This window comes from Gossypium raimondii, chromosome 5 (genome assembly GCF_025698545.1).
Source record: "Gossypium raimondii isolate GPD5lz chromosome 5, ASM2569854v1, whole genome shotgun sequence".
Lineage (NCBI taxonomy): Eukaryota > Viridiplantae > Streptophyta > Magnoliopsida > Malvales > Malvaceae > Gossypium > Gossypium raimondii.
Genome location: NC_068569.1, coordinates 48,958,845 through 48,985,314, shown reverse-complemented (window position 1 = coordinate 48,985,314; position 26,470 = coordinate 48,958,845). Strand labels below are relative to the sequence as shown.

General features: G+C 31.5%; 2 protein-coding genes across 2 annotated transcripts in view; both read right to left on the bottom strand.

Annotated features, from left to right (window-relative positions):
- The window catches only part of LOC128040944 (receptor kinase-like protein Xa21), a 31,765-nt gene extending 12,037 nt beyond the window's left edge, over nt 1-19,728 (bottom strand). The window contains exons 1-2 of the mRNA XM_052629991.1: nt 19,064-19,728; nt 18,557-18,704 (exon numbers count right to left, since the gene is read on the bottom strand). Coding sequence (XP_052485951.1) covers nt 18,565-18,704; nt 19,064-19,682 — 759 coding nt within the window. The 5' untranslated portion in view covers nt 19,683-19,728 and the 3' untranslated portion in view covers nt 18,557-18,564. The remainder of the gene's footprint in view (nt 1-18,556; nt 18,705-19,063) is intronic.
- The window catches only part of LOC105766326 (receptor kinase-like protein Xa21), a 161,521-nt gene that overhangs the window by 12,037 nt on the left and 123,014 nt on the right, over nt 1-26,470 (bottom strand). The window lies entirely within an intron of this gene.

Sequence of the window (26,470 nt, the reverse complement as noted above, 5' to 3'; positions counted from 1 at the left end):
GATCCTAGACCTTCTCCTCTATTCTCATACTACAAATTGCTTCGAGTGTGGGTTCGAACAATCACAAATTAAACACAAAACCATAATTATTATTTTCAATAGAAAAGTAATTCTCTCTCAATAGAAACCAATAGAATTGTAATTCCTAGAAAAATAAAATTTATTTTTTGAAAATATCTTCTCACTACTCTCTAGCAGAATAACAATATGTGAAACTTATGTCTTGTTTTAATAGCTCTATCGGTACTATCGATTTATAGGGAGAGACACGAGAATCCTGGTTGAATTAGTAAAACACAAATAATATTTATTTCATAGAAAAAAATATTCTACCCTAAGTAGATCAAGTTTGGATGACGCATGGATCGAAGCTCAATCTTGGAGAAAAAAAATAAAGGAATTTTCTTTGTAAAGAAAATATGAGATTGTACTTTTTTCGATGTTATAAATAAAATTATACGCCAAATTTTCAAGTCAATTTTCAACTCAAATTTTGTATGTACAAATTTCTAATACACTTGGTGGGACATTCTTTGACTTTTATATATTCTCTCAAAAAGTTAAAGTTCAAAGTTGCATTAAACCCAAAGAAGATAATCATTTGTAAACCAGCTCACAAGCCTGCTTAAGCTAATCCTACAACTCGTTCCACTTCATCATCAAACACCAATGTTCTTGCTTATCCTTATGGAATTAAACAAAAGACAAAAGCTCTTTAAGAGTTATTTGAACAGACTTCTTTAACGGTAAATTACAATCCACTCTATGATGCTTCTTCGCCCAACTCATGAATTAAAAGAAGTTTCTACTCATGGATCAAGTGTAGCCCGCCAGTTATCATTAAGGAGAAAACAGAGTCAATCAAGTGAAAATTATATTCCAACATCTCCCCAGAACCAAATTTCAGAGTGATGAATGTCATGACAACTGACACTACATTCTTAGAAGAATAAGTAGATCTCTAGCAAAAACGATGGAGAGTCTTACTACAAGCATAAAAGGAATGGATGATCAAACTGAACATCTTAGTGGAAGTAACCAAACCTTTTCCAGCGAAACTCAACATCCTCTTCACAAAGTTGTTGGAATCAAAATTGTTGAAGGACTTTAAAGTGTTTCTTTAGATCAACTCAAGGAGCTTATTAAAGAAACCATTAAAGATCAAGTCAAAAGTGTTGCTTCGCCTTCATATACATACTCGAAGTCATACATTTGGAGGATTTATCATTTGAATATGCCTGAACATTATCCACCTCTAATACGGCTGTCTGAATATATTCCGAGAAAACACAACAAGAGAAGGGTGATAGTCTAATAGAGGAGTACACGACTTTGCTTCATTGCCCGAGGATTCAAGTTGACAAAGCTTATTCAAAAGTCGTCAACGTCTTGACCCTTTTTAAAGAATCTAACGAGAATTACGAGGATAAGTGAGCAGTGAGTCGTAGCCTGGCTCAAGCAAAAAGGAGCTAGTAGAGGCACCTATTGGAAAATTCATGATATTTATCTTAACATCCGGATGAAGAAAAGGATCGATGTCTTCGCCTAGAGTATGAGGGCAAAGCTGTATATATATTCGCTTTATGTAAAGAGAATTGTTTTCTAGTAAAGTTGTTCTAACATAATTGAATCAGACTTAACGTCGTATTCATTCCATTCATCTGCATTACATTTCATTGCATGCAAAATTTCACAAAAGGATACTAATTAATCAAAATTGTTACAGTTACCCTGGAAACTAACGAAAATCCACCAACTAAATATCGCTACGGTATCCGCTGCAAAACCAAAGAAATGGATCAAAGATTAGAAAGATTAGAACAAATGCAAAAAGGTATGCAAGATCAGTTGCAAGCGCAACTACAAGAACAATTAACGAAAGTACAACAGGAGATGAGGGATCAGATACTAGAATCTCAAAGAAGCATGATGAGCCAATTAACGCAGTTACTAGCCGGAGGGCTTAAAAAAGGGAAAAGCTAAGTGGTCAACATTGGGGATGATAATGAAGACCTTGCCTATCCCTCAAGTTTTACCCCGATAAGTGTCCAGGCCCAACTAGACGCGCGTCTACAAAGGGCACCCGTTACTATTAGACCCCAACAATATCAAACCGGTACCTCGGCACCAGTGAACTACCCAACAGGCTTAGGTTCCAATCTGGGGGACAATCCAACCAATCCTGTAGTTCCTAATTTAGACGAAATGGTAGAAATAAAAAAAAGCAAAGGTGGAACTGCCAAAAAAACTTGAAGATCGGTATAGGTGGTTAGAAGAAAAACTCAGAGCAATGAAAAATGATGATTACCATTATAGGGTTGACGCCAAGGATCTGAGTTTTGTTCCAGATCTAGTACTCCCACCAAAATTCAAGACTTCAAAATTTAAAAAGTATAATGAGACTAGTTGTCCTAAAGCTCACATCACGATGTTCTGCCGAAGAATGACAGGATACGTTAATAATGATCAATTGTTAATTCATTACTTCCAAGATAGTTTGATTGGGCCTACTGCCAAATGGTACAACCAACTGAGCCGTGCTAACATCCACTCATGGAAGGACTTGGCACAAACTTTCATGAAGTAATACAGCCATGTAACAGACATGACACCTGACAGAATTACACTGCAGAATATGGAAAAGAACCAAAGTGAGAGCTTCAGGCAATATGCCCAAAGATGGAGAGAGGTAGCGACATAAGTCTAGCCACCTTTTCTGGAGAAAGAAACCACGATGCTTCTCATCAACACTCTGAAAGCCCCATTCATTAACCATATGTTGGGAAGGGCTACCATGAGCTTCTCAGATATAGTAATGTCTGGCGAGTTTATTGAAAACGCGATGAGGAGTGGAAAGATAGACGCGGGAGAAAGCGCCAAAAGATCAACCCCGAAAAAAATGAAAATGAAGCGAATAATGTAAGAAAAGGGTATTCCAAATCGGTCATTGTAGGTGAGCCGAGGGCCGTGACTACTAACTATCAAGCCCTCTTCAGGCAAGAGTCTAACTCGAGGCAAAGCACTGAAAGACTCCAGTTTACACCCATCCCAATGACATATAGGGAGCTGTATCGGAATCTATTTGATGCACATGTGGTATCCCTATTCTATATGAAACCCATACAACCTCTATTTTCGAAATGGTATGACGCAAATGCTCAACGAGAATACCACGCGGGAATAATAGGACACTCAATTGAAAACTGCACTACATTTAAAAAGTTAGTTGAAAGGTTTATTAAGATGGGCATCGTGAAGTTTGACGATCCATCATGACCTAATTTGACAGGAAATTCGTTACCTAGTCGTCAAGACCCAAGGGTAAACGCAATAATTGAGAATGGAGGAAAGAGAACCAAAACCAACGTTGCAGAAGTAAAAACCCACTGAAATGGGTTTTGAAACAAATGATAGACATGGAATTAATAATTCAGAATTTAGAGGAGATACCAAAAGAGATGAGGAGCTACTGTGAGTTTCACGCTGAAGAGGGCCATGAAATCCAAGAGTGCGCTAAATTCAAAGTTTTGGTGCAGAGCCTAATGGATAATAAAGAGTTGGAATTCCTTTAAGAAGTCAAAGGCCTGGAAGGAATGTTAGGGAATCTAAACATTGACGCCGTATCCAAAAAGGGAGCTGGGGAAGAGAATTTATCAGGCATTTGCCTTTACACACCTGGGAGTGTTTTGACTAAAGGGACTGAGGAAGAGATCCCTGGATTTTTTAGACCTAATTCGGAGTAATGTCCAAAACACACTTGCTCTAAGCCTAGGAGAAATAAGAATCCTTTTGTGAGATAGGCTTATGTCCAACATCTTTATTTCAATAAAATGCATCCTTGTTTATCACTTCGAGCAAATATTCTTTTATTGTTTCCATTTCATTCATAATCATACCATATAAATAAATATTCTCAGATTCTTTTGTTCTTTGGATCTTCCTTCATCCCTATAACAGGTCTCCAGATATCTATGATATGAGTGACTCTGCTATTGACTCAGAACCTCCTTTTGAGCAAAATATGTGTCCAGAGGAACCACAGGACTTTGAAGATAACCGGGACTATAACTTATCTCCTAATTTGTTAAGGATGGTAGAACAAGATGAGAAACAGATCCTACCTTATAAAGAATCAATAGAATCCATGGCCTTTCTCTATATAGGGCATGGATGTCATTGAGTTGATCTTGCCAAAAGCTTCTGGCAGTCATCAATTCATCTTTATGGTTGTCGATTACTTCACTAACTGGGTGCAAGCTGCTTCATATGCTAATGTCAAAAAGTCGACAGTCAGCAAATTCTCAAAAAAATCATATGTCGGTATGGAATGCCAAAAAGGATCACATCTGACAATGCACTAACAACAGGGCGATAATAGAAGTTTGCAGTCTGTTCAAGATTAACATCATATCACCCTAAAATGAATGGTGTAGTGAGGGCAAAAAAACCTCTACCGGGGCAATGCCTTTCTCTTTGGCTTATCGTGGTTTTGCCCATTGAATTTGAGATTCCTTCTCTTGGAGTTTTTTTGGATCCAATCCCGACTAAAGAGCAAGGTTCAAAGTTATCTGTCATGGTCAAATGTACCAAAAACAAATGATACAAGCTCACCAAAAAGGTTCGCCCCAAAAAATTCCATGAGGGTGACCTGGTATCGAAGAAGATCCTTCTCATACAAAAGGACTTTAGAAGAAAGCAGATGCCAAATCGGGAAAGACCTTATCTGGAAGACCTTATCTGGAAAAGCATTGATTTTGACCAGGAATGATAACAAGGGATTGTCTAATCCTATGAGTTCAGATTCAATCAAAAATATTTCATGAAAATTAATAAAAAAATAGAAAAGAAAAGAAAAATTAAAAAAAAGAAAGGCCAAGGTGAAAACCCGCAAAAGGTACCTTGAGACTAAAGGGATTTTGAGTTGAAAACCCAAAAAAGGGCGGTTTAAATTTTGATCAAAGTTAAGGCATGTGGTAGTCTTGTCCTCTCCGAATTAACGAAAAGGAGGGATGCTACATCTTGGGGCATCAACAAAGTCTTCTAGGACTTCTAAGCACGTATCAAGTTCAAAGGGTCCTCAAGAAGTTTTGTATAAAGAAGCTTATAATACCCAATTTTCGCCCGGGCCCATGCAGATTAAATAAACAAAAAATAAAAACCAAATAAAATAAAATAACAGTCCAAAAGTAAAAAAAAACACAGAAACATTAGCCCAATAAAATCCAACCCAGCTAACCTAACCTAAATTACCTAGATACATTAAGCCCAATAAGTTATAAGCCCAAAATCAGTTACCCAAACCCAAACCCAAACCCAAATAACCCAACACCAGCCCAAATCAAAGCTGAAACCCTAGCAGTTTCTGGAACAGTCTAGGCACCGCATCTCCCTCACGCAATATATGTGCGCCTTTGACTCCTCTCACGTATGTCGCACTAGATTCACGCGCGCCTTCTCCAGCCTATACCTGCAACAACCCCAAAACGAACAGAAACAAATAGCAAGAAAAAAATAAAAATAGAGGAAACTAGAATAACAGAGAAAATAGAAAATATTAAATAATTTTTCTATTTTTTTGGCTATATAAAGCCATTCAAGACGTTTTAAAACGGATCCGATTTTTGAAAAAAATCAATAAAAAAAGAATGAGCATATAGCAGAGATTCGAAGGTGATTTCAGTTTTTTTTTATTTTTTTTCCTTTTTTCATTATTCATGTGCTAAAATGAAAGGAAAGATGAATAAAAGAAGGATGAGCTTACCTGGTGGCCGATCTTCCTTCTACTCCGTCGCAATCGGAGTTGGATGGAAGTTAAAGGCATGAAACGGCGCACAGAGGGGAGGAGATTAGTTTTTTATTAGGGTTGATTTGTGAATAATGAATGGCTGCTAATTTTAGGTCTCAGTTTACCTAATATGTGACGAAAGAAACGTCGTCGTTTAGGGCCTATTTCAGTGGCCCTAAAACGACGCCATTCAGCTGCCATCAACCCGCACATTAACCCGATCCGGTTCCAGATCTGTGTGTTTTATAGCGCGTAGGAAATTTGCGCGATTGGTCCACCTCTTTTCTAATGTATTTAAATCAATTTTTTCATTCCTTTCAATTTTCCCCCATATTTTGCTTTTGTTTCATTTTGACCCAAGTTGTACACAGCGTTTTGCTGGGATGGGAATTATTTCCCACTTGGTCCCCGAAGTTAGTCGCGCATTGCATTCGGCCCCTCTGCTTTATTGTATTTTCTTTTTTTTCTTTTCATTCTACTTTTAGTTTAATTTAATCCCTACTATCTTAATGTGCTTGATTTCATTTAATTTATTTAATTATTTAATATTACATTATTTTTTATACATTAATTTTTTTAATCTAATATTATATAATGACTAAACTCAATATTTTTATCTTATATTATTTTACGTTTTATGTGTATTATTGTTTGAAGTTTTTTTCAAATTTTAGATTTTTTAAATTTATAATGTATTATTATTAATAGTATAAATTTATTACATATCATTTTAGATTTATTATGTATTGTTGTTTTAAAATTCATTATACATTGTTATTTTAAATTTATTGTGTATCATTACTTAAGTTAATTGTTTTTATTTTCTTTTATGCAAATTTGATATTTATGGATATTTTCTTGATTTTTTATATTTCTCTTAATTCATTTTTATATTTTTTGTATTTTTATATAAAGATATTTTATAGAATATTATTTTGTATATATACAATTTATTTATTTTATATATAATTTATGCTATATGTAAACTTTTGTATATATTATTTATTTTAAAGATTTTGTATGTATACTTTATTGATTTACTATTTTCTTTCTTTCATGCCATTTTTAGTTATTTCAAAACTTATACATTGGATTTGCATTTGTGTTAATTTGCTTGCTTTATAGGATTTACTAGCTTTTAAAATGAATGCTAGTATTTGCATAATGTATAATATGAGATGGTTGCCCTTATATATGTTGTATTGTTTATTTGTATTTTATTGATTTTTCGTTGCTCATTAGCTTATATTTAGCTTACGAATTTTTCTTTCGCAATGTACATTGCCATCCCATTGCGTTTTATTCATCAAAAAGATTATATTCTATTTAAATATTAAAATTGTTTTACTCAAAAGCTTTCAGGATAATACAATACTCAAAATTTGGGGTCTTCGAAAGAATTGAACCCTAACGTATTGGGTTCCAATTTTTCTCGTTGAATCTAAATAACCGGAAATATTCTTTAATCAAAACACATAAATAAAAAGCTCATTCTCGGGAATTCGATACGTGTGTCCTAATGCATTGGATATAACATGTTGTTTTCTCGAGATGAGGATTTTTCTAAATAAAAGCAATATTTAGTGTTTGGGAATTTTGAGAAATTGAACCCTAACTTACTGGATTCTGATTTTTTCGTTTAACCCAAATAACCAAATATTCTTCTCAAAATGCATAAGTTTCAAAAGTTAAAAGATAAACTTAATTTTGAAGATTAAACTGTTGCACCCTAACTCACTGAGTGTGACAATTTATTCCTTCAAAATAAGAGTGTCTTATCATCCATTGCAGCTTATTCAAATTTTCCTTTCAAAGGATAGTATTTTAAAATATTTTCAAATTTTCAACACTAAGATGTTAATCAATCAATTCGATACCAATTTTGGGCGTTACAAGGTTGCTAACCCTTCCTCGTGCTTAACCGACTCCCAAACCTATTTTCTCAAATTTCATAGACCAAAATTGTTATTGTAATAAATCAAACTGTTTTATTAAAATCTCAAGGTGATCCGATCACACCTCGAAAAAAGATTGGTGGTGACTCCATGTTCATTTTTAAAAGTCGATCCCCATTTTCAAATAAAAGTGGTTTTGATAGCTTAGCGACTCCACTTGGGAAACTTGAGAGTCAAGCCGTAAAATTGATTGTTTTTTGTCTTATTGTTGAAAATTGAAATTTTGATTTGAAAAATTACGATCCTAATTACATTTATTTGTGGTATGATTGCTGTAAATTGAGTTTTATATCTTGGCATCATGTTGCATCAAGAATGCTTAGTCTTACCTTTTAAGTGGGAGTGAGAAACTAGTCCTTCGTGAGGTTTTCACCTCCGTGCAGGATAGCGGATCACTTTCAGGATACATTCGTACCTATGTCTTCATGAGATTTTCATCTCTGTGCAGCCATAGGGAAATGTATTCCCTTGAACCGAACTCGGTCCGCATGAGCCTATAATGGGTGAGGATCGAGGAATCTGCTGGTTCGGGTACCTTTGCCCTAGAAGCCAAACCACATATAGTGAACCTTAGGAACTTGCCCTAGATAGAACTATGCCAAACCCCTAGAGGTCACCCGAGTAGGTACTCTATTTATTCTCTTGTTTACTTTTACTTTGTACTAACTGGTTTTTGTTTTGTTTTTATTATGATTGCATTACATTTGCATCTTAGAAAAGAGGTGTTGATTCAAGTTTGATTACTAAATTAGAGAGCTTGTCATGGAAATCGAATTTTTTGATAAAGTGGAAGATAATACGGTTGCCTGAATATATTCCGAGAAACACAAGAAGAGTGATGGAGGAATACATGACTTTACTTCGTGGCCTGAGGTTTCAAGCTGATTATCCAAGAGCCTTCGACATTTTAACTTCCTTAAAGAAGCTGATGAGCATTACGAGGATAGGCAAACGATGGATTGCGACCATGATCAAGAAAAAGGAGTTAGTAGCGGCATCCATTGGAAATTCGCGAGATTTATCTTAACATCCAGATGAAGAAAGATCGATGTTGTCTTTTGGAGTATGAAGGCGGGGCCGTACATGCATCCGTTTTATGTAAAAAAGTTTGTTTTCTAGTAAAGTTTTCTAAATGTAATTGAATCAGAATCAACATCTCTTTAGGCATTCATTTCATGCATTTGCATTACATGATATCATATGCATTAAAATCCACTAAAAGAGTCTAATTGATTAAAATTATTTCAGTTAATTTGGAAAACCAACACCCTTACGGTACCCAGGCACAGACTAGAGAAATGGACCAAAGGTTGGAGAGATTAGAGCATATGCAAATACAAATGCTAGAGCAATTGACCAAATTTCAACAGGATATGAAAGATCAGATGCTAGAATTTCAAAGAAATATGATGAGCCAGTTAACCCGGTTGCTAGCTGGAGAGTTAGAAAGAGGGAAGGACTCAGTCGTCCACTTTGGGGTTGGTAATGAGGATCTTGCCTATTCCTTAGGTTTTACCCCGATAGGTGTCCAGGTCCAGCCAGATGAGCATCCACAAGGGGCACTCCTTAATATCAGATCCCAACAATATCAGACTGGTACATCAACACCAGTGAATTGCCTGACAGGCCCAAGATCCAATCTGAGGAACAATTTAGCTAATCCTGTTGCTCTGGATAGTCCAGCAGAAATAAAACAAGCGAGTGTAGAGTACCGAGATACTATAAAGGCCTCAAGGAAGAATGGGAATAAGGGGGATAATTCAGACAGATATAACAAGGGTCACTCAAAACTAATCACTGTGGGCCGGCCAAAGATAGAAACCACTAGCCATCCGAGCCCTTTAAAGCGAGAATCTTGCACGAAGACATATACAGAAAGGCCTCAGTTCACGCCTATACCGATGTCATATAGCGAGCTATATTAGAGCCTATTTAATGCACATGTCATTGCCCCTTTCTACTCAAAATTTACAACCTCCATAAATGGTACGACACGAATGCACAGTGGGACTACCATGCAGGAATTACAAGGCATTCCATACTTATACATTGGATTACGAATATTATTTTTATATATTTTTTATATATATTTTTTGTATTTTTATATAAAGATATTTAATAGAATATTATTTTGTATATATACAATTTATTTATTTTATATATAATTTATGCTATATGTAAATTTTTGTATATATTATTTATTTTAAAGATTTCGTATGTATACTTTATTGATTTACTATTTTCTTTCTTTCATGCCATTTTTAGTTATTTCAAAACTTATAAATTGGATTTGCGTTTGTGTTAATTTGCTTGCTTTTAAGTTTTAGTAGCTTTTAAAATGAATGTTAGTATTTGCATAATGTATAATATGAGATGGTTGCCCTTATATATGTTGTATTGTTTATTTGTATTTTATTGATTCTTCATTGCTCATTAGCTTATATTTAGCTTACGAATTTTTCTTTCGCAATGTACATTGTCATCCCATTGCATTTTATTCGTCAAAAAGATTATATTCTATTTAAATATTAAAATCGTTTTACTCAAAAGCTTTCAGGATAATACAATACTCAAAATTTGGGGTCTTCGAAAGAATTGAACCCTAATGTATTGGGTTCCAATTTCCTCATTAAATCTAAATAACCGGGAATATTCTTTAATCAAAACACATAAATAAAAAGCTCATTCTCGGAAATTCGATATGTGTGTCCTAACGCATTGGATATAACATGTTTTTTTCTCGAGATGAAGATTTTTCTAAATAAAAGCAATATTTGGTGTTTGGGAATTTCGAGAAATTGAACCCTAACTTACTGAATTCTGATTTTTTTGTTTAACCCAAATAACCAAATATTCTTCTCAAAATGCATAAGTTTCAAAAGTTAAAAGATAAACTTAATTTTGAAGATTAAACTGTTGCACCCTAACTCACTAAGTGTGACAATTTATTCCTTCAAAATAAGAGTGTCTTATCATCCATTGCAGTTTATTCAAATGTTCTTTTCAAAGGATCGTATTTTAAAATCTTTTCAAATTTTCAACACTAAGATGTTAATCAATCAATTCGGTACCAATTTTGGGCATTACGAGGGTGCTAACCCTTCCTCGTGTGTAACCGACTCCCGAACCTATTTTGTCAAATTTCGTAGACAAAAATCGTTATTTTAATAAATCAAAATGTTTTATTAAAATCTCAAGGTGATCTGATCACACCTTGATAAAAGATTGGTGGCAACTCCATTTTCATTTTTAAAAGTCGATCCCCGTTTTCAAATGAAAGTGGTTTCGACAAAGCTTATGCTACGATATCTGGGGCACCTATTTTCATCTTATTCATTTCATATCTTAGCAAAATTTGATATCTTGATTAATTTATTCATTTCGAGCTTTGCTCTCAATAAAATTTCATCTTGTCTATTGTGATAATCTTTTTCAAGCATTTTTCATTAAAATAATGATTAATGGACTAACAATACTTAAGGAAAAGGAGTTCTGAATATTACTCCAAATGCTTCTAAATAGTACGAGGACCTGAAATAGAACTATTATTTAGAACTAACCAAACCTAAGGGTTGGAAACATTTGAGAAAGAATAGCCTAAATTATGGCTATTTCTTTGAGTTTTCTATAAAAAATACCAGCTGAGTAAGAAGGTAGCGTATACGTCAGTGATAAAACCTTGATGAAGAACGAGCAATGTCAACCCAAGCATTAAAAGGAGATCATTCTCAAAAAAAGAAAAAGAAAAAAAATGACATTCTGTATCCATGCAAATATTATTTAGGAGTATTTGATTCATTCTGATTATGACATCCTAATCACTTGGCATAAATAGGCCCGTGAAATGGACTCTACAAGTCATGTCACCCAAAGAATGGTGTAACAGGTTAATGAAGCCGCTAATCCTATACCCCTGAAGTTGCAATGGGATGGATTGAAGATCATATTAAACCTTATCTCCCTGAAGTTGCAATGGAACGGGTTGAAGTTACTAGTCTTATCTCCCTGAAGTTGTAGTGGAGTAGACTGAAGATAGAGAATCTTATTTCCCTGAAGTTGTAGTGGAACGAATTGAAGTTATAAATTACAGATCTTATCTCTCTAAAATTGCAGTAGAGCAGATCATAGCAAACCTTATCTCCTTGAAGTTGTAGTGGAGCAGACTGAAGATAGCGAATCTTATTTCCCTGAAGTTGTAGTGGAACGGATTGAAGCTATAAATTGCAGAACTTATCTATATGAAGTTGCAGTAGAGCAGATCATATTTTATCTCCTTGAAGTTGCAGTGGAACAGGTTAAAAATAAGCCAATCTTATCTCTTTAAAGTTGCAGTGGAGCATATTGAAGATAGGCTACAAATCTTATCTCTCTGAAGTTGCAGTGGAGCAGATTAAAGCCACAAACCTTATCTCCCTGAAGTTGCAGTGGAGCAGATTAAAGCCACAAACCTTATCTCCCTGAAGTTGTAGTGGAGCAGATTAAAGCCACAAACCTTATCTCCCTGAAGTTGCAGTGGAACAAGTTAAAAATAACCAATCTTATCTCCCTGAAGTTGTAGTGGAGAAGATTGAAGACATGCTACAAATCTTATCTCCTTAAAGTTGCAGTGGAGTAGATTAAAGCCACAAACCTTATCTCCCTAGAGTTGCAGTGAAACAGGTTGAAGATAGCAATCTTATCTCCCTGAAGTTGCAGTGGAGTAGATTGAAGCCATTAATCCTATCTCCCTGAAATTGCAGTGGAGTGGATTAAAACGATGAATCCTATACCCTATACCTCTGAGGTTGCAATAGGTCGGATAAAATCTACCATAGCAAGTCTTATCTCCCTAAAGTTACAGTTAAGCAGACTCAAACTGCGAGTCTCATCTCCCTGAAGTGGCAGTGGGTTAGAACAAGGTTACTTGAAGAAGATGAGCACCAAGAGATCGAGATTCGACAAGACCAAACAAAATTGGTCTTTCTTAAAAGTCTTTGCTCCGTTCTCATTACACGACAACGAGCAAAGATGGGCAGCTATAGCAGGCCCAATTTGCCCAAGCCCAGAACCAAATAAATAAAACCAAAAAATAAAAGAGTCCAAGTCCAAATTATTACAAACACAAATTAAAAACCCTAGTGGCCCAACAAACCCAAAGCCTAAACATCTTTTCAGAAAAAAAGAAACCCTAGGCTTGCCCTTCAACCGCCGCTCCTCCCACGCACGCCACCACTGCCACACGCCATCCTCCACGCGCCTAGTACCTGCAAACAAGATAAAAAAGCACAACAGACACAGAGAAAAAAATAGTAGCAAAAAGAGTTGTATTTTTTGGCTATAAAAGCCATGATTCATCAATGTATTTTTTACAGACATAAAATCAATACAAAAAACGAGCAATCAGAAACAAAATTTGAAAAAAAGGTGGTTCTTTTGTTTACTTATTTTTCTTCTTTTCTACTGATATTTCTACTAGTTTTTAAGGAAAATAAAAAAGAAAGGAGTCGAATCTTACCTTTTTCTCATATTTTCACCGCCGAAAATGGCTGAGGTCTATCCATTCTAATGAAAATCGATAATTTTTTGGGCTCATGGAGTAGAAGAGCCAAAAATGGCCTTTTTGGATTTTTTGGCCACCGTGGACGGCGATGCCGTCGCCGGTGACTGGTGTCCGGCACGATGGCCGACGACCGGGACCATGGCCGGACTTGAAGGGCTTTAAGAGAAAAAGAAGGGATTTCAAAATTTCATTTAAAAACTCAAGCAGAATGAAGGATTTAAATTTTTTTTTGTTTATATAGCAAGGCCAAACGACGTCGTTTTGGCCAGTGAGCATAGGTTCCAAAACGGCGTCGTTTTGGCCTAACCTGATTTTTGACCTGCCCCTGTTAGAGGATCCGCGTGTTTTTTTGCAAAATGGGTTATTTACACGCTGGTCCCTTCCGTTTTTATGGCCTATTGCGATTTGGTCCCATTTTTTTCTATTTTAAATTTCCCCTCATAATTTTATTTTTATTTCATTCAGGTCCTTTACAGAATGGCGCGATTAGAGGACCTGGGATAATTTCCCAGTTAGTCCTGTTTCTTTTGCGCGCATTCCAGTTGGGGCCCTATTTGCCACTTCTATTTTAATTTATTATGATTTATGCCCTTAATTTTGTTTTGATTTCAATTTGAACCTAATTTGTTTAGATTCATTATCTATTTATTACCATTATTTGTTTGCATTTTTTATATACCATAATTTAATAATAATAAAAACATTAACATTTATATATTTGTTTGATTCTTTCCTTGTTTATTTATATAATATTTGAATTCAAACCTTATTCATATTTGACTTATCAATTTATCATTTTTTAAACATTTAAATTTAATATTATTTTATCTATTTGTTCATTTTTTTACTTTTAAAATAATTAAATTTAATATTATGTATTATTTCAAATTTTTAACATATGTATTTATTTGCACAATTTCAACCCTTAATCAAATTTTCATTTATCTTATATCTTTTTCGTGTCATCATTTTGTTATTACTCCAATCATGTCATGAGCCGTGTTTAAACATTTTTCTTTACACTAGAATCCAAAAAAATAAATATGTATAGTTTTAAATATTACATGTGTATTTATTCAAAGACTTTTGGGAATAAAGGTAATATTTCGTGTTTTGAGCTTCGAGAAATTGTGCCCTAACTCACGGGGTTTCAATTCTCTCGTTGAACTCAAATAACCGATTATCCTTTAAAATTAAAATAACAAAATTTAAAATAAAAAAAGACAAGCTCATTCTCAAAGGTTCAAGGTGTTGTGTCCTAACTTACGGGATGTAATATTTTGCTACTTCGGGACGAGAAAGTCTTAAACGCGCGTTTTGACTTATCCAAGCTATTTTAACTAAAAATAACATTAATAAAAAAGGATCGTATTTTCAATTCTTTCCAAGTTTTCAACTTTCGACATTAAGACATTGATTAATCAATTAGGTACCAATTTTGGGCGTTACGAGGGTGCTAATCCTTCCTTGTACGTAATCGACTCCTGAACTCATTGTTCTGAATCTCGTAGACCAAAATTGTTATTTTAATAAATTAAATCATTACAAGGTGACCGATCACACCTCATAAAACTGATAGGTGGCGACTCCCGTTTTAGTTTTTGTTTTTAAATGAAAAGTCGACCCCTCTTTTTAAAAAAAAATGGTTTCGATGCACACCACACATTTTCAAAATAAATCATATTAAAATTAATCCTAATTGCATGCCTTTTTAAACATACCATAAAAAATGAAGTAAAAAAATTCATGTTTAGGTCACCTGCGAACCCACCCACAAAGAAACCTAGCAGCTCACATCAACCTGGTAAGCACCAGCTCGAGACCTACTCGCGACCCCAGCTCATTGCTAGCCCTACGAACCACTAGTTTGCTACTATCCTGCGATCCCAAAAGATTGACGAACCTAGACACACAACTCCCCTTTTGTTTTAACAAACTACTCAGGTGGATGGCTCACTCGCGAACTCCTCTATTGTATTAAATGCTTGCAATCACTCCTAATATATTGTGCTTGAGTTGTAACAGAGCCAATCGTCAACGTGCCATAATGATCTATTGATGCTGAAATTGAAGTTTTTGTTATATTGATAGAGCTTGTCCTTCAACGCATACAACGTGTTTGTTATTTTTTTCCTTCAAATTGTATGATCTTATTCATTATATGAATTAATGAATTTCCTTTTAAAAGATATATTTTAAAATTAAATACTTTATAAAATATTTAAAACTATTTAAAAATTGTAAGCCTTAAAACAATCTACAAAATATATTTTCTCTAAAAAATCAATAAAAGTATGTTTGAAATTTTATATGAAATCTTCTTCACATTACTCCACATAATCCATTAAAAAACTTAAAAGTATATTTTATTAATTACTATATATTCTTTTATTTTTAGAATAATAAATTGTTTAAAATATGCTACTAGTCCCTATAATTCACAAGTTAAAAGTATTTGGGATATCTAGTGCATCAAATTCCTCCTTTTATTATTAAATGTTTTATTTTAGTTACTCTAATTAAATATATCCAAAATGTAATAGAGTTAACATTTATTATATAAAAATATTTTAAATATTTTTCAATTGCAGTTTAATTCTAGTAGAAATATTTCATTTATAAAATCATAAAACTTTAAAAATATTAACTCTGTTAAATAAAAATGATGTTTTTTAAACAGTAAATGTTGACTTTATTAACACAAATGGGTCTTTAGGGTAAAACTTCAGTAATTGACGAGCTCTTCCACAAACTGTGGATGATATGGGGATAAGAACTTCAATTATTCTGGAGTTAAAGTGTAAATTTACCACTATATTATAAGTAAATATTGAAATTTATCTCTATATTTTAATTGATACTTGTCATTACACTTTGAAAATATAAGTAAATTTACCATTTAACTCATATGAGATTGAACTTTGCAAGTAAACTTAAAATTTTATTTAATTTTGTCACTAAATTTGATTTATTTAATTAAATTTACAACTCAACATAGATTTTGGTGACTTAAAACAAAATTAATAAAAAAACTATTCTTTCAGATAATTTTTAGTGTTTAATAATAAGTTGATTTATAAAATATACTTTCATTGGACACAAGCATCCAAGGCGGTGAACAAACCACTAGTCAAATTGATTTGGAGATATATTTTTTTCTAAGTCAAGTGAATTTATGAGTTTTGCTTTTTTTTTTAAAATATTTTAATATTTTCGTGCATATCAAGAGATGCCAAAAATTATTTCACTAAGGAATTAATTAGTGTTTTATTTTAAGGGTTCACAATTAAGCATTAGATTTTTCATTTTTAAATTTAGAATTTTTTGACAATTGCGTAATTAACAAGTACTACTTTTGGGTGTTGTAGGGTTATTACAATCTTCCCTGCACATAACGGAGTCTTAAACCTACTTTTTTCTCTAGAACTCAATGCAAACCTCAAATTTATCTTTTTAAAAGAATTTTAAATGCTTGCAATCACTCCTGATATATTATACTTGAGTTGTGACAATGTCAATTGCCAATGTGCCATAATGTTCTATTGATGCTGAAACTAAAGTTTGTTATATTAATAGAGCTTGTCCTTCAACGCGTATAATGGGTGTTTGTTATTTTTCTTTTTCAAATTGTATGATCTCATTCATTAAATCAATTAATGAATTTCCCTTTTAAAAATATAATTTTAAAATTAAATACTTTATAAAATATTTTAAACTATTTACAAAATTGTAAGCATTAAAACAATCAACAAGATATATTTTCTCTAAAAATAAATAAAAATATGTTTGAAATTTTATATGAAATTTAAAATTTTTAACAATAATATATTTTAAAATTATTTACACCTTTTTTATATATTTTTCCTAACATATCATTATTTTTCCTAATATATTATAAAGTTTCTAATTGTATAGCTAAGGCAGATGGAGACATAATTGTGGAAGTTTGACGAATAAAAATTTTAATTTTAGAGGTTTAAATTATAATTTTTGAAAGTTTAAAATAAATTTATATTTTTATTAACAAAATATAAAAGATAAAAAAACATTTTTAGAGAAGCCAAGAAACCTTTGGGATCATACGGGTGATTTTGATGACGTTAATGGTTATTTTGGTGGAAAGGGTGAAAAAGAAACAAATGACTCATATATATAATATAATTATGAAATTCAAGCCATATATTGGATGTTTCATACATAAAAATTTCATGGGAGGTCCAAAGGTAATTAAATGACTTGTAGGCTTGCTGAATTTCTTTGAAAGGCCCAAAGGCAATTTAAAATTCACAAAATAATCTCTAAATACTGTAAAGACAAATCAAATCCACAGCAGCATTTGCAAATATTACTTTGATTTTGCATGCAATATTGGCAAAACCCCCTCTTACATTAGAAAAACAACATAATCCACGTAACATTGATAGCCCAATACAAATTTCATCAAGAAAAAAGTCTCTTTGTTTTGTAGAACGTGATAGTAAAGATGTGGAGTTTCGTTCTTCTTATTGGCCTCCTTTAGTTTTCCTTGATCAACAGCCACAAGCCAAAAACACAATTAGATTAGATTATGAATGATACTTTCAACTATGACAATATTAAATACAAAACACTCCAAATAACTCTAAATAAATGGAAAGCAGCAAATTACCTGACGAGGCAAGCTAGCTCAATTAAGATCATTGTGTTATACTTGTCTCTAAATTGAAAAATTTAGAAGGAAATAAAGAGAAAGAAAATACTTGAAAACAGATAAAACTTATATATCATTTAAAATAAAAAAATTCTATTTAAGCCATTTAAAAATTTTAAGATTTTAGAATTTTAAAATGATAAAGGTAAAATTGTACTTTGGCACCCCAAAATGATAAAACTTTGATTTAATCCTTTAGAAATTATAAAAATATAGGCTATTAAAATAGTGAAATTACCTTTTATTATAGTAAAATTACAATTTAATTTCACCCCTAAAATGATTTTCTGGCTTCGCCCCTAATAAAATCTTTGGCAAAAGATTAAAATAAAATTATACAGTAAATGGAAAAAGAAACTAAGAAAATCCAATCTAACAAAGAAAATAACTTGATGTCCAAAAGCTACCATAAACCGTAATTCATGGGAAGGCTTGTTGCTTATTTTATTGGTTTCCATTTTGATTTTGCAAAAGAAGTTTGAATTTTGAAGAGAGCCTACTACGTGAGAGCAAAAGAAAAAAATAGTTTATATGATTAAAATTCCAGAATGGATTAAAAATGTTGAATTAAAGATAAAATTACTCACCATCTCTGTTAAAAATGTTGGATGTTGTTTAGCAACCTTTGTTTGATTTTCTTCAGCTCAACCACAACATCTTTCATATCTTTTCTTTCTTCTGGTAACTCAGCTGAACAATTCAAAGCCAACTCCATGATAGATGAAATACAATTTGCTTTAACAACAATGTACTCATCCTCTCTTCTTAATAAATCAATATCTGCAATTTCTATCGCTCCTTTAGGCAATGAACTTTCCATCCAATGCCTTATACTCTCTTCTTCAACAAAAACATTATCAGTTGGCTTTTTCTTTGTGAAAGTTTCTATAAGGACGATCCCATAACCATAGACGTCAGATTTTATAGAAACAATTTCTGCTGATCCAAATTCTGCATTTCAAGTATAATTAGAACATCATTCATCCTCAATTATTTTTAAAATGCTTATTCAAATATATATCCACATCCACATGAAACAAAAATATAAAATGCATATTAGGAAAATAATCGTACAAAAATAAAAAAGAATTCACCTGGTGCCATATACCCGATAGTTGCAAGAGTCATGGTTTGCTTCATTACTTCACCTTCCCCCAACAATTTGGCAATGCCAAAATCTCCAACATGTGCAACCATGTCTTCATCTAGTAAAATATTGCTTGGTTTTATGTCGCAATGAGTTATAGCTGTTGGATGTCCATTGTGGAGGTGTTTTATACCTACCGCAACATCTATCATTATGTCGACCCTTTGTATGATATCAAGGAAACAATTTTCAGAATGTAACCATTTCTCAAGGTTTCCATTAGACATGTAATCAAGCACCAAGGCTTTGAAGTCAACACTTGAGCAGCAAGTAATGACCTTCACAATATTACGATGAACTATATTACGCATAGCATCACATTCAATGTCAAAACTCCTAAATGCTCCCTCTGTTTGCAAATTGAAAACTTTTATTGCAACTTCCATTCCATCTGAAAGCCTCCCTTTATATACATATCCAAAACTCCCTGAACCAAGCATATTGCTATCCTCAAATCCAGTTGCTCGTGAAAGTTCAGCATGTGAAATTCTTCTCGGTGTTTTCAAAGACAACAAATCATCTTTAATTGGTAGAGTTGTACTCCTTCTTTGGCATCTTCTATACATAATAGTTAAGACTATTAGTACGACGACAATACCAATTGTTGGTAAACCATACCTAAAAGCATGCAATATAATCATTTGGGAGTTTTTGTGGATGTCGTTTTTGCAGGGTGGGACTAGCAATCTAGGTGGACCACAAAGTGCATAATTCTTCATGAATGATGTGCTAGAAAATTTTGAAAAACATCCTTCGCTGGGAATTTCCCCTTCAAGTCTATTGAAAGACACATTAAAATACTTTAGATATAAAAGCTTTTCCAAAGATTTGGGAATGACTCCAGAGAGATTGTTATTGGATAAATCCAAGAATTCCAAACTAATCAACCCATCAAATGATTCAGGGATATGACCATGTAGTATATTATTTGATAAATCGAATGAAACCAAAGTGTGAAGACCCCCAAATGTGGATAAGTTATCGCCCATGAGAAGATTCCTTGATAAATTTAGTCTCAGTAGACTCCTAAAATTTCCAACATCAATAGCATGCGAATTGTGAAGATGGTTTGATGATAAATCTATTTCTAAGATATTTTTAAGATTCCACAAAGTTGAGGGTATTGTGGAACTCAATTTATTGGAATCTATGTGAAGATATCTCAAAGAAGTAATATTACCCAAACAAGAGGGTATGGATCCATGCAGCTTATTCAACCTTAAAAATAAGTTGTATAATCTCTCCAAATCACAAAGGCTTTCTGAGATGGGCCCTCCTAATTTATTAGAGGAAAGACCTAGACTTTGGAGATTTCGCAGTTCTAAAACCAACATATTGGTTAAGTTACCTATTTCAATAGGAATAATGCCTTGAAGCTTACACCCATCGGCAAAAAAGTATTGAAGGGATTTTGAAAGGTTCCCAATATAAGTAGGAAGAATGCCACTCAATGGATTTCCTGAAACTGATATGGTTTTCAAATTCTTACAATTCGTAAAAGAAGAAAGAAAGCTCCACTCATGATCAGTAGCAGATCCTGTGATCAAATTATTGTCAGAGATTTGAAGCACTTCAAGGTGTTGTAAGCTGCCAAGCATTTTAGGGATTGGGCCAGAGAATAAGTTTTGTGACAAGTCTAGTATCTTAAGCATGGAAGCATTGGAGATAGAGTTGGGAATGTTTCCGCTAAGTTTATTTGTCCACAATAAAAGAATCTGAAGCTTTGGAGCATTGGTGATGGGTGGTAAATTACCTATAAAATAGCATCTTTTAGTATACATATTCATTGAATACCAAATTCACAAAATATATAATACATTAATAATAAGAAGTTTTGAGTAGTAATTAGTCCTTGTGATTTGTATAGACAAAACATATAATACACTAATAATTTTTAAAATATTGTAAAACTTGAAATAAAATAAAAATAAAAGTTTGGCATGAGAATGTGGCATCTAATCAATCTTAAAATGAGACTGACACTGAATAATAATTAGTTATGATTTGGGAAACAAAATGTTAAAGCCATTATTTATCTTTATTAAATTATAGTGTAAAATTTAAAGATTATTATTTGCTCAAAATTGTTGTATTTTTCAGTATATTTGAAATTTAATCTTTATATTTTTTATTTTCTGTGATTTAGTCTCTCTACTTTTTGAATTGAAAATTTTAGGTTGATTCATTAACACTGTTAAAAAGTTTTTGTGTTAGTATGGCATTTTGAAAAATAAAATAAACTTGATATCTATGTTTTAATTATTCCAAATATTGTTTTACTATTTCAAGATAAATTATTTGTGTCTAGACCAATATCTTAAGAACTATTGTTGCATGTTTAATTATTCTAAAGAATTGTTAATTGAGTCTTAGCTTGATTGGCATGTGTATTGTTATCAATGTAGGAGAATGTGGGTTCAAGTATCTTTGAAGTGTATTATCCTCTTATTTATAAATTGGGAGTTGATAAAGTATTAAATTTTGATATATTTTAAAATATTAAAATTTATTAAAATAAATTTTATAAAATTGATTGTACCACAATATAAAATTTTAATATAAAATTTTAATTTTTTAAAAATATTAGCGACTATATACTTTATTTCAAGTTACACAATTTTACTAGTTTTTAACTTTTTAAAAAAATTTTAACGTCTTTTATAATTTCTAATAATTTTTATAATTTTTACAATATTTAAAATTTCTACCAATTTTAATAATTTTATTATTTATTACAAATTTAAAATTAACAAATTTTATTTTTAAACAATTATATATTTATAATGTAGTTATTTTTATATAATTTTACTTGAAATTTTAAAGATTTTTTGGTTTTTTCTAGATGATGATGCCATCATGATGTCATCATATACCACATGGCAATTTATGATTAGTTGGATATCTCAAGCTATTTTTAATGTCCAATGGACTAAACCAAGAACACCTAATAATGTTAGAGACTACACTAGCAATGTTTGATAATATTAGGTACTAAAGTGGGCAAAAAAATATTAAGGACCAAAGTAAAAAAAAAAAGAAAAGAAAAAAAAATGCTGTAGGGAATAAACTGTGCATTAAACCATTAAAAATATATCAATAATATATATAAATGCATGGATTTTTGAAACTTTTGAACTGATAATTATATAGTCTTTGTTGTTTACTATATTATTGAATTTATTATTTTAAATATATATTCTTTTACTTTTAAGATTTATATAAAATTTTGGTTTTCCTAAAATATTTGGTTAAGTAAATTCACTTCATAAGAAAATTTAGCATCCTTATAAATAACAATTTTGATTATATTAAAAAATTATTTTAAAATATATAATAATAAATTAAAATTTATATTGAATTACTTTATACTTCAATTATTATTAGAAACTTTATCATACACGTCGTGTATAAGAATCACGTATTTAGAACATCAATTTGTGTTTTAAAATAACTTATGATAAATAATGAAATGTATAATTTGAAACTATTTAATAATAACACATGGCATATCTACCATATTAAAATAAAATAGATTAAATTGTAAGTAAAATATAGTTTAAACATATGAATACATCGAATTAAGAATACTAAATGAATACGAGTTATTTATGATGATGTTGTTGTCAATTCCTAAGTTGGTGTCGAGTTAATTTGTGACATCATATATTTAAGTGATAAATTTAAGGTTTTATGTATTGATGTGGATTCAAATATCACCATAACTTATTTAAAATAAAAACTAAATTACCCCAAATAATATAACTTATTTTAAATAAAAAATGATTATATTCAACACTAAATCAATTTTTAGATTTTGTACAAATGATTTAATGATGATAAAACATTATTACCACTATTTTGAATTAACAAAAATTAGTGATATATTTTAATTTTAATTTTTTATTTTTATTGTATACTAAATATGGTACATATACTTTAATTATAACTTGAAATTTTATTATATAAATTAATATATTTTAATTATATTCAACCATTTGAATAACAAAATAAAAAAACTAATTAGAATAATTTAAAAAATTATTTAAAAGCTAGTTAAAAATCACGTGGTGCAACAGGTGATATGAGAATCTATGTATATAAATGTATATGTATATATATCGTTCTTTCATTTTTAAAATAAATATATTTTCCACATTGGTTTCTTTTGTTATACAGACAAATGATTTCTAATGATTTTTAAAAAATGTACTTATATAAAATAGATTAGTTTATGAAATAAAAATAATTTATTTTTAAAGTTTAATGGAAATTAAAATTAAAAATAAATCAATTCATATAGATCTTATTATTTATTATCAAATTAAAATGATAAAAGTATATGACCAAAATAGAAGAAACAAATTCAACACAATGTTTTTGGAGTTTGGAAAAAATTAAAGTGAAAAACATACCTTCTAATTTGTTGTCATATAGACCTATTACTTCGACCATAGTTGAATTAAAAATACTTGATGGAATCTGACCTGCACACATAGTCAAAAATTAAAGTGAAAAACATACCTTCTAATCTGTTCAACTAAAAATACTTTAAGCATATTTTTTAAGGTTGTTGCATTTGCCCATGCCAAATGGAATGTTACCGGATAATTCATTCCGACTTAGGTAAAGCCCTTCAAGCTTGGGAAGATGTTGACACATATCATTAGGCAAACTACCTGATAGGCTATTGTTGGAGAGATCAATAGTCTTGAAAGAAGAAATGTTAAAGATCAAAGTCGGAATCTGACCTGTAAGGCCTTTAATTGCTTGAATATCAAGCATTTCCAAACTAAAAAGATTACCGATTTCTTTAGGAATTTGACCTTCAGACATAGTCGAAACATCAAGGTGTTAAATTACCTATTTTGTTAGTGTAAATCAAAGAGGATTTTTATTTTTTTTTCGTTATGAAATAATAAGGATATGTTAGATTCTAATCATATTTAAATATATATTAGTTCTTGAAAGAAAGAGTTCTTATTTTTGGTATTTATAATGCAAATATTTTTTTAAAAAATTTAAAAAAAGGGGGGGCAAATGTGTTTAAACTAAAGACATCAAGGAAAAGGCATACCTTCTAGGTTATTTAACCCCAAGTATAATTGTTTAAGTTGTGTCAAATTCCCAATGCTTTTTGGAATGATCCCACTAAATTGATTAATAGACAATTCCAAAATTTGAAGGTTGCAGCATTTGTCTATACTTGATGGAATAGAACTTGATAATTCGTTTCTACTGAAGTAAAGCTCTTTCAGCTTGGGAAGATGGACACACAGATCATCGGGCAAGCCACCAGAAAGACAATTATGACGAAAATGAATCCTTTTCAAAGAAGAAATGTTAAAGATGGAAGATGGAACCTGGCCAGATAATTGATTGAATCCCAAGTTCAAGATCTCTAGATTGGACATGTTGACAAGTGTTTGAGGGATTGTGCCTGTGAAGTTATTATTTCTCATTTCCAACCTTTGAACTCTGTGCAAGTTCCCAAGCCATGGTGGAATTTCCCCATTAAGACGGTTGTAGCTTAATCGAATGATCCTCAAACGATGCAATTGGCCCAGTTCTTTAGGCAGATGGCCATAGAAATTGTTGTTGCTCAAATCGAGAGAAAATAGAAATGAAAGATTTCCAAGGTGTGGAGGGATAGTACCCCTAAGATTCATGTTTGTAAGATTCAAAGCTACAACTCTCTCATGGATGATGCCACAAGAAACACCAACCCACTTACAAACAGAGGTAGAGTTCGTCCAATTGTTTGCCAACACATTTTGAGGATCGACAATGCGATCTTTCAACTCAAAGAGTGCAAACTGATCGGAGTTGAGATTCCGGACTGTCATAGCCAAGGAAACAATAGAGCACTGTATGAATAAAAGTGAAAGAAGATGAAAGCAAGTGTTGTAGTTCATGATTGCAAGACGAAATAAGCCAGGAAAAGAAAAAGTAGGAAAAGGGAAGTTGAATTGATGAAGAAATACCCAGCGAACATGCTTAAATAGGCTTCAACCCTCGCACACTTCTCATACATAAAGTTCACTGCCATTACAACAAGAAAACTCATATCTCCATTCATACCTATCCATACTTTATTTGACTAACTTTTCCCTAACAAGTGTTCAGTAAGGAGACAAATCAGTTTGGAGCTATTCACTGAGTTCTCCAACCTTGGTTTCAAACTCCTAGCCCATCAATTCACTTTAATTGAAACAATATACACGAGTCTTTCGGCTTATATTTTTAACTTACTACTTCTCTTTTTAATTTATTTTTTTGTTACTTCTCATAATATTTTTTGAGAAATCCAAATATTCCAGTCTGAAATTTCTTCATTGCCACGTCTATCTCCTGGGTAAGTTCGTGGTTAGGCAGCCCACTTTGGGGGCAGGATTGTAATTTTAGTTCTATCCGACTCATTTTACTATTTAGAAATATAAAAGTAATATTATATTAATTTTTATATTTTTATAATTTTAATTTTAATTTTAAACAATAAAACGTGTCATTTGTATTTGCCTAGGCTAAACTGAATCAGGAGTGAAAATTTTTTAATCATAATTTACTTATTTTAATTAATTAAATTTTAATCTGCTATAACAAGTAGTTGCATAAAAAATGTCATTCCTTTAGAAAATGAGAACTTATGAAGCATTCAATAAGAGTTGTTGGAATACATGGTAACAAAACTATAATTCGATATAAAACTATATAAATAAAGTAAGATTTGTGATACCTAAATTGTTATCTTTTACGTAAATATATGGAGATTTTTATTAGGAAATAATTTTATATATCAACATTTGTTATTTTCTTTTGATAGAAATTTAATTATGTTATCTGAGAAAAAAAATATTTACGGAAATATCATTAGTAGAAAATCATAAATTTGTGTGTGGCAAAAATTTTCACCACCAAGAAAGGGACAAATTAAACAACTTGAAAGTCATTGGTTGTTTAAAATATTAGATAATAATTTTAGTGAAGAATCATTAAAATTATGACAAAATAACCCTAGATATTGTAGTATTAAATTAGAAAATCTCAATAATATTATTATAGTAAAACCTATGATCTATCTAAACAAGATATAGAAGAATTTGATATACAAATTAAGGGCAGAAATCATGTGGAAATAATAAAAACAAGAAAAAGCTAGTATGGTCATTAATTATAAAAGATTAAATCAAAATATTATTTTTATAGTTACTTGAATTAATCGGGATAGACAAACAAAATATTTTAGTAAATTTGATTGTAAATCAGGATTCTAGCAAATCATGCTAACAGAAAAGTCTAAACCTTTAACGGCTTTTATCCAATGGACATTACCAATGGAAAGTGATGTTATTTGAAT